Genomic DNA, 13,879 nt, shown 5'->3' on the forward strand with positions numbered 1-13,879 from the left:
GGGTAGGGAAGTGGGGGGCGCTATGGGGGACTTTTGGGATAGTATTGGAAATGTAATTGAGGAAAATATGTAATAAAAATATAAAAAAAAAAGAGAAATAGCATTTTTATTAGTATGACATTTTCTGTTTCCCACAATGTAAATTTTTGCATGAGAGAATATATCCCGACTCTCTCCTGTGCATGATATACTTATTTAACTTACAAGGTATCATTGCTGTACATTTTACAGCTCCTAAAATTTTTGACATATTATATATATATTTCCCAGGTAGAACATTATGATTGAAGCATATATATACAATACGGTATAGTTATATCTATCCAGTGAGCAAATGCTTTATTTCACATTTGTTGTGAGACTACAAAATACCCATGCTACATATTTACAGTCAAGGGGCAGAAGAAACCTCAGAAGATCAATTTTTCAAAAACTGACTAGTTAATAGATGTTTTGAAGGTTTGCTTATTTTTATTATATATATGTAGAAATGTTTTGCCTTATGTATGTATATTTCTATGGATTGATGTGTATATGGATGGATGGATGGATGGATGGATCGATGGATGGATGGATGGATGTGCATGTGTGTGTGTGTGTACACTGTGCATATAGCTGGTGCCCACAAAGGCCACCAGATCCTTTAAACTGGAGTTAAAGATGGTTGTACACAGCTATGTGAGTGCTGACAGCTAAACCCAGATCCTCTAGAAGAGCAACAAGTGTTCTTTACCACTGAGCCATGTCTCCAACTCCAGTGATATCTATTTATAGCTTTTAAAATTAGGAATTAACTTTGAATATTTCTATTTTCACATCCATATGCTATCTAATTTCCTCTGGTCAGGTATTTCATTGTAACTGATCACATTTACTGTCTCCATGCTCATCGCTTGTAGAAACCCTTAACTTCGGAGCTGGTGAGATGATGGCTCAGCGATTAAGAGCACCAACTGCTCCTCTGAAGGTCCTGAGTTCAAATTGCAGCAACCATATGGTGGCTCGAAACCATCCATAACGAGATCTGACACCCTCTTTTGGAGTGTCTGAAGTCAGCTACAGTGTGCTTCCAGATAGTAAATAACTAAATCAAGAAAGAAAGAAAGAGAGAGAGAGAGAGAGAGAGAGAGAGAGAGAGACCTTAGCTTCATCTCCCCTTTTCTCTTTGCAACAGTTGTTTATTAAAGGCCTTAATTTCTAAGTAAAATTTTCTTTAATTGTGGTTTTGATATCAATATCAGGTTTCTATGGTGTTGCTGAGAGTGCTGATGGCAATTTTTCTGTGTCGTAGCACTAAAACCTCACTGGAATATAATCTCAGGAAATTTTTGAAGAATGTTCCATGTATGCTTAAGAAGAATATGTATCCCATATTACCAGAGCATAAAACTAGACATGGATAGAAGGGAGGGAGGGAGGAAGACACTCAGAGCCCCCCAAATCTGCCATATTTCTTTTAAAAAATCAGTTGGGTTCTTTTCTATATATAATTTTGCCAATTTGATCTGGTCTCTGACTGAGAGAAAATAGCTTGTTATTAGCACATTTCCCATTGTCACCACTGTGGGTCCTGTTTTATGAGTCACTTGTGTTCTTGGATGTACAGATGTTGATGACATGAAATGAGATCCTTTTGTTCTAAGAGGTTCATGTTTAACATTTATAATTTGTTTACTCAATCTGTTTTGGTTTTTTGTTTGTTTGTTCCTGTTTGTCTTAAAGATCTTTGCCCAATCTTCCACTTTTTCCATTTTGTAGCATGGAGTTATATTTTCTTTATGAGTCAATTATAAAATCCTAACAAAAAAGGTAAGTTGCTTCTACTCCTGCTAGCAATTCTTATTCCAAGTCTACTGCATTTTATGATTATTGATTATATTATGTTACACTGATTATTCCTCTTTGTAACATGTTTCCTTTTCTTCCTTCTATTTTTTGGCATTCTTTTATAAGCTTTCATTCTGCACAGCCCTAAGTTATCAAAATGTTCCTAGGCAGCAGCCCAGACCAGGGTTGTCCACTTGGCCTTTGGTGGTAAGAGATACCTGCTGCTGTAGGGACATGGACCCAGACCTGGCCCTCTGTGTTATTAGAGGCCAGGACTCCACCATGGTCCCAGGTGGTATCACAGGCTTCTCATATCAGGCTGCCCCTTATCTCTTACCAGTCTCCAGTTATGCCTCTCTTCATTGTGCCTACATCCTTTGGTTTCTCATTCTCTTCAATTTCTCAACTATTTACTTACTCTTCTTAGTGGTTTCCAGGGTCTCTGGGTGTCTGGGATCATCTTGGAGTGGTCTCAGGGGTGCTATGCCTGCCTTGTGCATTGTGATGCTGAGTAGGGTTTATCTTGGGCATGGTCTGCCCCCCTCAACCCCAGGCCTGTGTGACACCAGACTAGTTTCTCAAGTTTCCTTCTTAATTGTATTAGCTCAATATTATCTAAATATATAGCATTTATATTATTTTTCTACCGTTGTTCCTTCAGTCATTGTAAGGTTAGATCTAGGATTAAATGCATTATATTACTGCGGTGAGTAGCCCTTTCTCCAGGCCCTGTGTTGGTGTAAGTAGATTATTTTGAATAGGTAGGTGTCCACGAAGTGATGCGATACATTATGGAGCTGGAGGAGACAGAGTGGGGAGATGGGTATGGACAGGAAGAATGAGAGAACTTTCTGATTACTGCGTCAGTTTTAAGTAGTTTGTTTGTTTGTTTGTTATTATTTCATATGTCCCCATTTTCCACAATGGACTGTCTTTGCTTGTCATCTAGATGGACATTTTCCCAATTCTTCTCTTTTATTCCTCTCACAACCTATATTTTCTTGACTTTCATATGTTTTTTTTCTCAGTGGTCCTTGTTATATTTCAGTTGAGTCCATTCTATCTTAGGCACTTTGTAACATAGCCTTTATTTCAGTGGTCTTTTTAAAATGACATTTTGGCACTAAAAAGATGTCTTAGCTGATAAAAGCTAAGCTTACAGCCAAAACATCAAAATTAAAAAACATTTTGACAACTTCTTATCCACTATCTCTTTCCTTCATCTGCTCAGGATTTTTAAATATCTGATTCAACATCTTGCTTTGTGTTATATACTTGTTTCAGAATACCTTAAGATCTTATTTAGAGTTTGTATTTGTATTGTTGGCTTTGTCTTCATGTGAGTGAGAGCAACCAAGTTTTATTAGTTGTACTGCTTGGCTCTCATTTCTGATCTCTCATAGAAACTTTGTGTGACTATTGCCTGCTATTTTTCTCTATTTTCAAATGCCTTTAATTCATAGATGGGCAGATGGATCACACTTGAGGGCCTTCTTCTGTTCCTTTAATGAAGTGCAGTAGTTTCCCATCCTACGTTCTCCAAGGGCATCAACATCACTTCTCATCCCCTCTACTTCCAAACCCCTTTTGTCCAGGTCCCTGGTAGCTTCTGTGTGAACCACCAACTCTCTCGGTTGTGATTCCCCAATGAGGATGAGAACTGATTTCTTGGGGCTGATGTTCTTTTTCTTCTCACCTTAGTCTACACATAGCTCCTGGTCCAGGTCCTATTTCTTCCAGGCTCCCGCTCTAACACCAAGAGGTGGACTGGAAATTTATGTTCCTACTTAAGCATAACTTGTACGACTCACAATATCTTACTTCTCCTAATTGTGTTGCCATGCAGATTATGGATAGCTGTCTTACTCTTTTTATCTACTTGCAGTTCAAACTAGATAGCAGCCTTCCCAGTGTGGGAACCCAGGATGTTTCCATAAGCTACTTTAAGTGAATTATAATGGCAAAAACAGACAAGGGTGAATTAATATAGACTTAAAAAAGATAAAAAGAAAGCGAAATCATATATTTCAAATCCCAAGCATATAACCACTTACCAAACCATAGCAGAAACCATTTCCAATGCTGTAAGAACAAAAGACAGATACCACCAAGTTTCTTCGCTCTTTGACTTTCTAATGAAGCTTGGAAACCTAAGCCAAGTATGGCCCTGTATAAATCTCCACCAGACAGAACCATTTCTGTGCTACACTTTCCTGTTGCCGCTTACTGTCACTATCTCAAGGAAGTCTGTCATGCTAGTTAGCACTACCAAATTGCACAACTGCATCTGACAGCTGTTTCTTTGCCAGCTAGAAAAGAGGAAGTACCAAAATATTACTATGTATGTAATTGCTAATATCCAAATATCTGCCAAGGAAATCATGCACATTTCCGTTCACATTTGGTAAAACATGCCAAGAACAAGAGTGCAGTCAAAAGTCGAGTAGGGTTTTCTTCTTGTAAGAGAGCTGCTAAGAAACCTCAGCATTCTTCATGCCCATCATGGACTGTACTGACAAAAGCAAAAACAAACACCCCACAACTCATGGGGGTAATCCCATGGAACCACCGTCACAAATATCAATGCTACTTAGAACTTCCTATCTGTACCAACAATAAGCCCATCAGTTGGTTGTTGTCAGTATTTTTAGCATTCATTAGAAAGTATACTGTAGTAATTAAATACTCATGTTAAATCTATATGATAACATGAAATAAATATTATCACTGTAAATCATGGTCCAGGTCGCTCGCTCTTCCTTATTAGCTGTAAGGTGGTCATGTCCTCCATCAGAGCTCCTGAGATTGACTCCCAGCCTGTGTTTGCATAGCAGTACCCATGATGGTGCTCCTGCATGTAGGAAATGCCAAACTACACGGCAGCAGAACAGAACAGAAAGGAACAATATTTTCTAGTTTTGCTGTTAGGCTGTTTAGTTTCAAGTACGTTTTTGTTTCCCAGGTTGAATAGAATAAGTTTCTAAAAGTTACTTTTTCTTGCAGTTTCTATGTTGGGAAATAAGCGTATGGTTAGCTTATCATTGGTGCGCAGATTCTGTTACAGAAAGCAAACTGGGTGTTGGGGATTTTAACTCAGATCTTACCCACTGAGACATCCCACCAGCCTCTTAAAAAAATAGTATTTCTTTAAAAAACAAACAAACATTCAGGTGATGCCTATTGGGGAAGAGGACACAGCCTCTGTCAGGCGGTCCATGCAACAGAGGATGGCTTCACATTCATGCACATGCTGGCTGCATTAGATGGACTCAGTGGTTTGAAAAGGATGAAATGAAGTACACTTGGCTGGGAGTAGAAAGAGGCAGGGTGGAGAGAAAAGTGATGGATTTTATCAAAACATATTTTATGTATCTACAAATTTTTATATTTTTGAGTATTCAAATTAGGAAATTTAAGTGACATTTTCCTGGGAAACTTATATACAAGTAATAGCTAGAAGTTTCAGAGATTCTCACTGTTAATTTAAAAAGTGCATTTTTATTTATTGTTTGAGCAGTACTGGCCTGTTGCTTTGTGGAGTAGCTGTCTATCTGCTATTACTGCATGCTTTCTTCTTATGATCAAAATGAAGTTATTGGATTTGGCAAAATGAACAGCAGTAACACCGTGTCCTCCTTAGTGTAGAATATCAAAATATTGATTGGAATCTGTTTTGAACTTCCACAGCTCTCTAGTGTGTGCATCTCCTAGGCCGTCCGTCAGTTGTCCATACACATTTCTTTTGTAACTCTAAAGCTGTTCTTTATGTTCTGGCATAGATGTTTCCATTTTCTGTAATTAGAATGAACCAAAAGCATTTTAAAGAATGTAAAGAACAATTTTGTTTGAAGGAGAGAAAGTGAGAGAGATGAAAGAAGAGAGGGAAAAAGAAAGAGAACATGAAGTTGGATTGTAGGGAGGTGGGGGAAATCTGGGAAAAAAAAGCTGAGGAATGGGAACTATAATCAAAATGTATTGTATGAAAAAATAAAAGTCATTGATAAAACTATATGTTGTGATAGGGAAAAATGTCCAAATATAATAAAATACAATTTAAAGGTTTTTGCTTGTTTTTTTTGTTGTTGTTGTTGTTGTTGTTGTTTTTTAAAAAGGTGTCTGACAGAACCCATGCAGGAATGGATGTCCATTTAATCTTCCTCTGTTCCTGTTCTAAACTATCAATGACTACCTGCAGATTAACCTAGACATAATCATGGAATTTTGCAGGGTTGAAGTATCTTATCACCAAGTTTGCATCATGATTCTGTGGCCTGAAGAAAATCTCAATTAAAACCACTCTTAATTCTGCATTAACCTTGCTGATCTCAGGTGCTTACTTTTTCTGTTTTGTGTCTTCTGTGCTATTTTGTCAATGTGACCTTAATCATCTCCAGGCTTGTCAGGAGCTGTTGAATACAGTGTTCTAAATGGTTCAGGGCCCAAGAGCTCCAAGGTGCATGCCTTCCTGGTTGGGTAAATAGTACCATATTAGAAATTCTTTTCCTGATTTGTTAGCTTAATTTCAAAGACATAATTAGGTTTTTTTTTAACTAAATCAACTTCAAATACCTTGTTTTTCACAGTGAAAAATAATTCTTAACTTTCCGCAAACTGGGAGTTGTCTGTTCTCTAGTCTGTAATCTTAATTATTGCTTCTTTTTCTATGTGAATATTATGATTGTTCATTAGCATCCTATCAAAAATCATTCTTTGCTCTTTCAAAAGCAAAATCTGTCAAAGGATTACCATGTTGCCTTTCAAAAAAACATAGGATTTCTGCTATGGTGTTCTGTAGTAGGGAGACCAACGTTAATAATCTTTTACTTTGTATTTTTAAAAATTACTTTGAACACTTTCAGCATAATAAATAATAACTATTTGGAGACATAAATATGCTTAATCTAAAACATTATACAAAATATACATATATTAAAACATCATGACACGACTAAAATATGTATAATTTTGTGTTTTTACATATTAGTAAAGTAAATGGAAACTTTTTCTTTGCATGCTAAAATCTCACTTAGGTAAAGATATACAAGTCTATGTGAATGTTCATTGACATACTTTTACCTATACACACATATATGCAAACACACTCACATTTGTATACACCTACACTGGTCTTTTAAAACATTGGTTGTGGAGTTTTTTATATTTATCCTACCACCTTTACAAGTAAAAGAGTGAATATATTTTGAATATATGTTTGTTATTTCCTTATAACACACATTTGTCAACTCTGATGATATTTAGGATGAAGGCAGGGATGTGCCTTTGTGATGGAGAATTGATTATGTTACAACATTCCATCGCAAAGCTTGAGCCAAACCACTAACAGCTCATTTAAAGGTATAAGTATTTATAACAAAATTTTACTTTATCGTGAATTCTTAAATAATTTTCTTTAGAAATACCAAGCAAGTAAGGAAACAAACAAATCAACATCCTAAGAAGAAGAAATTAGATTTCTTCTAAATTCTGAAAAAAAGTCGAGATGGCAAGTGAGAACATATATAATAAATTGTCCCCAAGACCTTTTCCTTTTAAATCTGACAGAGATAATCAAGAACCTCTACTTCGGCAGGCAGCACTTCCAACTATTGGCTTGTCTGAAAAGAGTCAAAGCTAAAGAATAAGTGAAGGAATGATCTATGAGGTGAAAGATAAAGTTTGATCATGAAAAGGATTACATGCTGTTTATGTGCCTTTCTCGATATTAAACTTGTTAGAAATGTGGACTCATGCACTGAGACACATAAGTAGCACACATTCATGATGCCACTTCTATTCTGTACATATTCTTCTACTTTAACTGCTGGGGAAAGGCACTAAGCAGGTGTCATCAAGTAAAGAATTTGTAATAGACAGTGTCTCCATTAGCTTCGAGTGTGTGATGAAAGTCATCTGGAAAGTTATTTCTATATCTTCCCTTTTCTTGTGGATCATATTTGACTATAGACTCCTCATGTATTATACTTTAAAGAGCTTCTCCAACTGCTTGAAGTTAAAATAACAGCATTGTGTCAGCTCTCTAAACTCAGAAAAGGTTTGCATTCTAAAACCTATATACCCATAAAAGTTGAGGTGAGGAAATGTGAATCTATAGGTAATTTAATGATACAATCATCATTCATATTTTCACAATGAGACTATAAGTTGGTGCTTCTGCAAATGGGAAGATGGCAGGCTAACATTCATCAAAGACAAAACAAGCAAACAACAAAAGGGTGACCAGTTGGCACTGGATCAGTGATATGGGCACTCTTCCCTGGTGAATACTATTTCTCCTGTTTTCAACATTCCTTGGTTTCCTGTATCCACTTGTCTAGGATTGCTGACTCATGATTCCCCCCACACACACACCTGTCATGTCAACAAATGTATCAATGTCATTCTTGGGCGGGTCTTATTTAGGCAGTCGTGTTATTGAGACTTCATGAGTGTAGCTTCCCTAATACTTCTTCTAGGAGATACAATATTATAGCAGACTTTCTATTCTTCTGGATCTTACATTTTTTTCTGCCCCCTTTTCTGTACTGCTCTCTGTGCCTTAGGTATAGGACTTGTACACATAACATTATAGGGACTAAGTAGTTTGATATTTGTTTAACAATTGTATAAAATAGGGGCCAGGGGCAATGAATTTGAGAGGGATTGGAGGAATAATAATATTTATTTTTTAAAATAAAATATACACAAAAGATCACATTTCCTTTAATCCAAAATTCTACCTCCAATAATTTACTTTTTAATAATATATTTAATAGAAAAATAATAAAAGGTTTAGTGTATAGGGTGTCCCACACAGATGGTGTATGTAATAGAAAGCCTGCCATAGTCAATAGGAGAAGACTGTGAACTTATACAGACCCAAGCCAAGTCCACACAACTGTTTCATGAGACAGAAAGTGATGCCATGCAGTCATGTTCATACCATTGATATTTTGTCAAGTAAAAAAAAAAAATCAAGCCATATAATAATATGCACTTTAATTAAAAATTAGCCTGTAAGCATAGAAAGCAATTTGAAATGTATTCACCAAAATATTACAGTGGTGGTTTCTGTATGGTGAGATTGCAGGTAATTCTAATTTCTTCCAAAAAGCTTGCTTTGTCCATAGCAATATATGTTACTACAACAATAATAATAACACTATTAAGTGTCTCTTAATATACTATACAGGCATGCAAATACATTAATTAGCTTTCAAGTTATATAGAGAGAATTAGTGTTTAGCAAGGAGAATTAACTGGTCTTTATATTTGTCAGACTTTCTTATGAAACAGTGTATGTAGAAAGCAGCATTAGGTGGTAAAGCCTTTGTTTTTAAACAGCATACTTTTGCCTACAGTAGGATTTATAATGTTATTGATATTCTCAGTGTGAATGTACTTATGTTAAGCTTAGAGAATTAGAAACATTCCCAATAAAATACAGTGAAGTTTTTAGAATGTTTTTAACTCTACCTGGGGAACATCATCCTGGGAGCATCCATCTCTTCCCTGTGTCTCGGGAATGGCAGGGCCTGCTGCTCACCATCTTGATTGAGGAGCATCAATTGAGAATGTACAGCATCTTTGTTTTGGTCACCACAAACAATTTGCTACCCTCAGAAATGTATTTTCAAAATATGGTCTTTATCCCAAAATGCTCCTTTCACAACACAAATAAATAGGAGAGTGCCATGCACTCTCAGTAAGGTGGTTTGCCTTCTGTCTTGCAGGAGACGTTGATAACATGATGAGGAGCCAGGCTACTGCTTGGCAGGAACAAAACACCAAACCCAGCAGGAAGCCTACAGGGAAGGGAACTGCCAGTTTTCAAGCCAGTGCTTCTTATAGCTCCCACAATGGGTCTGAAATTTAGGCAAATGCTGACGGCTTTATTCATTTTATTCTGCTTGGAAGACCGTTTATTTAATCTATGAACAGTTAAATTATATTACTTTTTATTAGAAAATTGTGCGTTCTATTCTTTGTTTACTGAAAGAAATCACTTTTTATTTTTCAGAGCTTCCATATGGCTGGGAAAAAATCGATGATCCTATATATGGCACTTACTATGTTGAGTAAGTCTCTAAGCGTGATATTCACTTGTTACTAATACGTTGTGAAATTGTGTTAGCATTGTATTTATTGAGCATGTGTGGCTAATGGCCCCTTTAATTCTCTTTCATCTGATTCTGAAATGTCCACAAAAGAATCCTCCAGCATGGCTAGTGTTTCTTGATTCTGCAGCTGGCTGATGTGTTGTTCCTTCTCTTGGACTCGTGATTCTGAAACACTAATTGGAAAGTGTGTTCCACCCAGTCCTCTGAATGAATGATAATTAAAGATGCTTAAGTGAATGCCTTTCATTTTGAAATCAAAATGTTGGGAGCTGGATGCTTGTGCAAAAAAAGATGTTCTATTATACCAAATCTCAAATTCAATTAACTGGATCAGTCATGCCTTCCAATGAAGCATAAGATAAAGTTTTGATGCTTTCTCCTTTGTGGAGGAACACAATATAGCTGCAGTGTTCTTTCCACACTCTGGACTTTTGTGTTATCCATTGATAGCTGCACTACATTAACATATCTGATCAAAGTACTGATTATCTAGATTTATACATTGTTTAATTCAGACTAAAGATCGAGTAACGATTAACTTATTATACACATATTTTGCCTTATGGAAAAAGAACGATATTCACAATTTTCTAAAATCATGTAATTTACTGTCTAGAACACTCAGTCTCTTTTGGTAGAGAATGTCTAGCTTTCTACTGTGTGATGCTGCTAACATTATTAGGGTGAATCACCTGATTTATACTTAAATACTTTCCAAGAAATGCAGGGATTGCAAAGCCATAAACTCTCACACTGTCTACCTAATCTGAGCTGGTTTTTCCTCATCATAATTGCAATGGTCAAGGGTTATATACTAACGGGCTTTTGCTAGCATGCTGTGCAATAGTATTCAAGCAGTCCCTGGCCTTTGTTAGGTGTCCAGCCTATCTTTTCGCTACAGAGGTTCAGATGAGTTGGACCTGTGAGCCTCACTGCCCAGCCTCTCCTGCTTGAGCACTTGTCTCAATTACTTTGACACACATTGCCCCCATTTTCATCTGGAGAAGCCCCAAGTTCGTCTCTGCAGTTCATCCCTTCCATAGTTACAGTCAAGGTGAATTCAGCTCATTTACTGTGAGCAATCTTCTAACATTATGTCTATTCTCTAATGTGTGGGCCCTCAATAGATACAAAAAGGAAGATAACTGCATAGGGTTATGCCCAGTTGCAAAGAAGAGAGACAGCTGAAAGGGAGAAGGTGAATATCATTTGTAAATATTTACAAGGAATCTCATTGCAAATATTTAATGGGTCCTGTTAAACTAATTATCAATAAAAATACATGTTTTAATAGGACTAAAACCTTATCCTTAATAAGTCTAAAAGTAAGTTTACTAGGTCCTAGCTTGGATGATTGTTCATATTGGTTTGACATGCTCAAAATCAAACCCACCTGGGAAGGTACTCTACCACCGAGGGCCATACCCAACCCTCTTAAATTGCCTTAATGCACTTAATCAGATTGCAGTATGCCTCAATATGTGGCGTCTGAAATCCAAAGTGCTTCCACATAATGGCACAGGCCTGACATGGGTGACACGCCATAGCTCTTTTTAATACGTTGTCCTGTGGAATCAATCAGCAAAGCCCTCCCTCCCCTCAGTCCCAATGTTGGAAAATCCATGAAGATCCAGGTAAGGAATACTTGGGAATCCACACAGCCTCATCTTTTCTAGAGTACCGACAACCACTGGCTTCTTACATGTGGGAGGGACTCTAAGCCTAAGTGTTATTTACAAAAGCAAGGAAGTCCACCAGATCCAGTGTGCAAGTCCTAATTTACCAATCCCTACCCTCCTCTAATTCTTCAGATTATATCTTATATGTCCTCATGTCCTTTGAAACTAATTTCCAGTGCTCAATCATGTTTGTCCATTTAGGTCAGAAAACGATGGGTCAAACTAGCTTAACATCCCTCTGGTTGATCAAGCTCTGCTATTTGCCATGGCCTTGTGATTCCAGGACTCCAGACAGGGACCATTATTAGTTACTGGATGTGTGACTCTGTCAGGCCAAGCAGAAAATTGAAACACACAAGCATGTGATCCAAACATACAGATAGCATTAAGTAGAACATTATCCAAATATTTCTTAGAACAAGATTTTCTGAAAAACTTGCCAGCACATTTTAAATACCTCAAGTTAGTATGCATGTGTGTATGTGTGTATATGCATGTATGTATGTATTATGTATGTAGTATGTATGTGTGTATATGTATGTGTATGTACTCATGCTATCTGACATAAGAAATGTCTCCCATCACAGTAAAAAGAATTTGTGACATATTTTCTTTGGACTATGTCTTTTTACATGAGTTTTTAACCTGTATATCATCCCTACTATGCTGCCATTGGCACAGATGTATATTGACTCTGAAACTTACCAAGCAGATATATAAGCAGAGGTCATGTGTACACTATCATTGTTTGGGGTTGGGGGGAGTTGTCTAATTTTTTGTATTATTTTATACAGAAAACCAATATATTTCTAGTCTAAGTTAAATTATCAAATTTTCTAGAGTAGATATTTTTTAAAAATGCAAAATATCATTTTGAGTGGTAGAGTGCTTTCTTGGCACATTCAAGGTTCTAGATTCTAGGTTCTAGGTTCAGTCTACACCATCACACGTACACATGAGTGCACATGCGTGTGTACACAAATACACAGTCCTTAGTTAACATATCATTCTTAATTATAGTGACAGTATTAATGGAGCATTTTAAGGAATCATCTTTAAAATTGTTCAGATTTAGTTAATACTGTAACCAAATGGTAAGCCCTGAAGATGTAGGTACAAGTAACATTCTACAGACGGAGCAGGTTATATTTAAGAACATACATATACACATGCAAAAATAATAAGTGAAGTAAGAGGCCATGAATTTGAAGGAGAGTGGGGCAGGGCATATGGGAGGGGGTGTAGGAGGAAAGGGAAGACAGAAGTGTAATTAAATTATAATATCAAAAATAAAATTGAGAAAAACAAGGTTATCTTTATAGATCTTTATAAATCTATGCCCAAGAAACTATTGGTTCTCTGTTGCTGTTAATGACAGTGGTGGCAGTGAGCACTGAATTCTTTGTAGACTTCTCACTTTTGGTGATTAATCATATATCCATTTATGCAATTACAGGTACTGGTTACATGGTAATGAAAAGCACATGCCTTGTCCCGTTGTTTAAGAACAAAAGTACAACCTGCATTCCTAGGCACAGACACATAGTAGTCAGCCACTCTTCATTTAGCCAATAAAGCAGCATAGAAGCTGCAGAGCAGACTCCGCCTTCAGCCAAGAACTGCAGGTTGAAACCAGTGCTGGGCTTCATTTCCTGCCAGTGGCAAGGCAAATAGAAACTCCAGCAACCGATAGCAACGGCAGTTTACAGCCTACAAAGCCTTGACTATATAGGTTTTGACTACTATAACTTGCCCAGTATGTTATATTTTGTGCCATGTAATTAATTTTAAATATTACAGGTATTATATATAATATATCCATGAGTCCAGAGAAAGAAACCCTCCTCCTTATCACCATTATCATCCCATCAAAATAATTACCATGTGTTCCATGCACAGAGTTCATGTGTGCCATGAACTGGGTTGCTCAAAATTCTCGACCACATTCTCCAGTGATGACAAAGCAAATAACCTTCACTTTACACTGGAGAAACCCGTGCCAAAGAAGCTGACCATATACTGAACACAGGCAGTTTGGCTGCAGAGCCCAGACTCCCAATTCTTGCTAATAAACCTCTCACATTTCACAAGTACAGCCCATAATGTTCCAAACAAGCCTTTTAGCCTCAACACTAGGAACAATGAGGACTCTTTCAAGAACATGATGACTTCCCTCTATATTGAGAACAATTCCACAGCAAGATGCTCAAGGCTAGGAGACCATGCCACTTACCCAGCCCCTTGAAATGAGCTCCT

The 13,879-nt window shown here is 36.9% G+C and overlaps 1 protein-coding gene across 7 annotated transcripts in view; it reads left to right on the forward strand.

The window, feature by feature from the left end:
* Magi2 (membrane associated guanylate kinase, WW and PDZ domain containing 2) overlaps window positions 1-13,879 on the forward strand; it is a 1,402,993-nt gene that overhangs the window by 1,044,516 nt on the left and 344,598 nt on the right. For all 7 annotated transcript variants that reach the window (XM_021161942.2, XM_021161940.2, XM_021161941.2 and 4 more), the window contains one exon: window positions 9,845-9,902. In XM_021161942.2, the coding sequence (XP_021017601.1) occupies window positions 9,845-9,902 (58 nt within the window). The remainder of the gene's footprint in view (window positions 1-9,844; window positions 9,903-13,879) is intronic.

This window comes from Mus caroli, chromosome 5 (genome assembly GCF_900094665.2).
Source record: "Mus caroli chromosome 5, CAROLI_EIJ_v1.1, whole genome shotgun sequence".
In the NCBI taxonomy this organism is placed as follows: domain Eukaryota; kingdom Metazoa; phylum Chordata; class Mammalia; order Rodentia; family Muridae; genus Mus; species Mus caroli.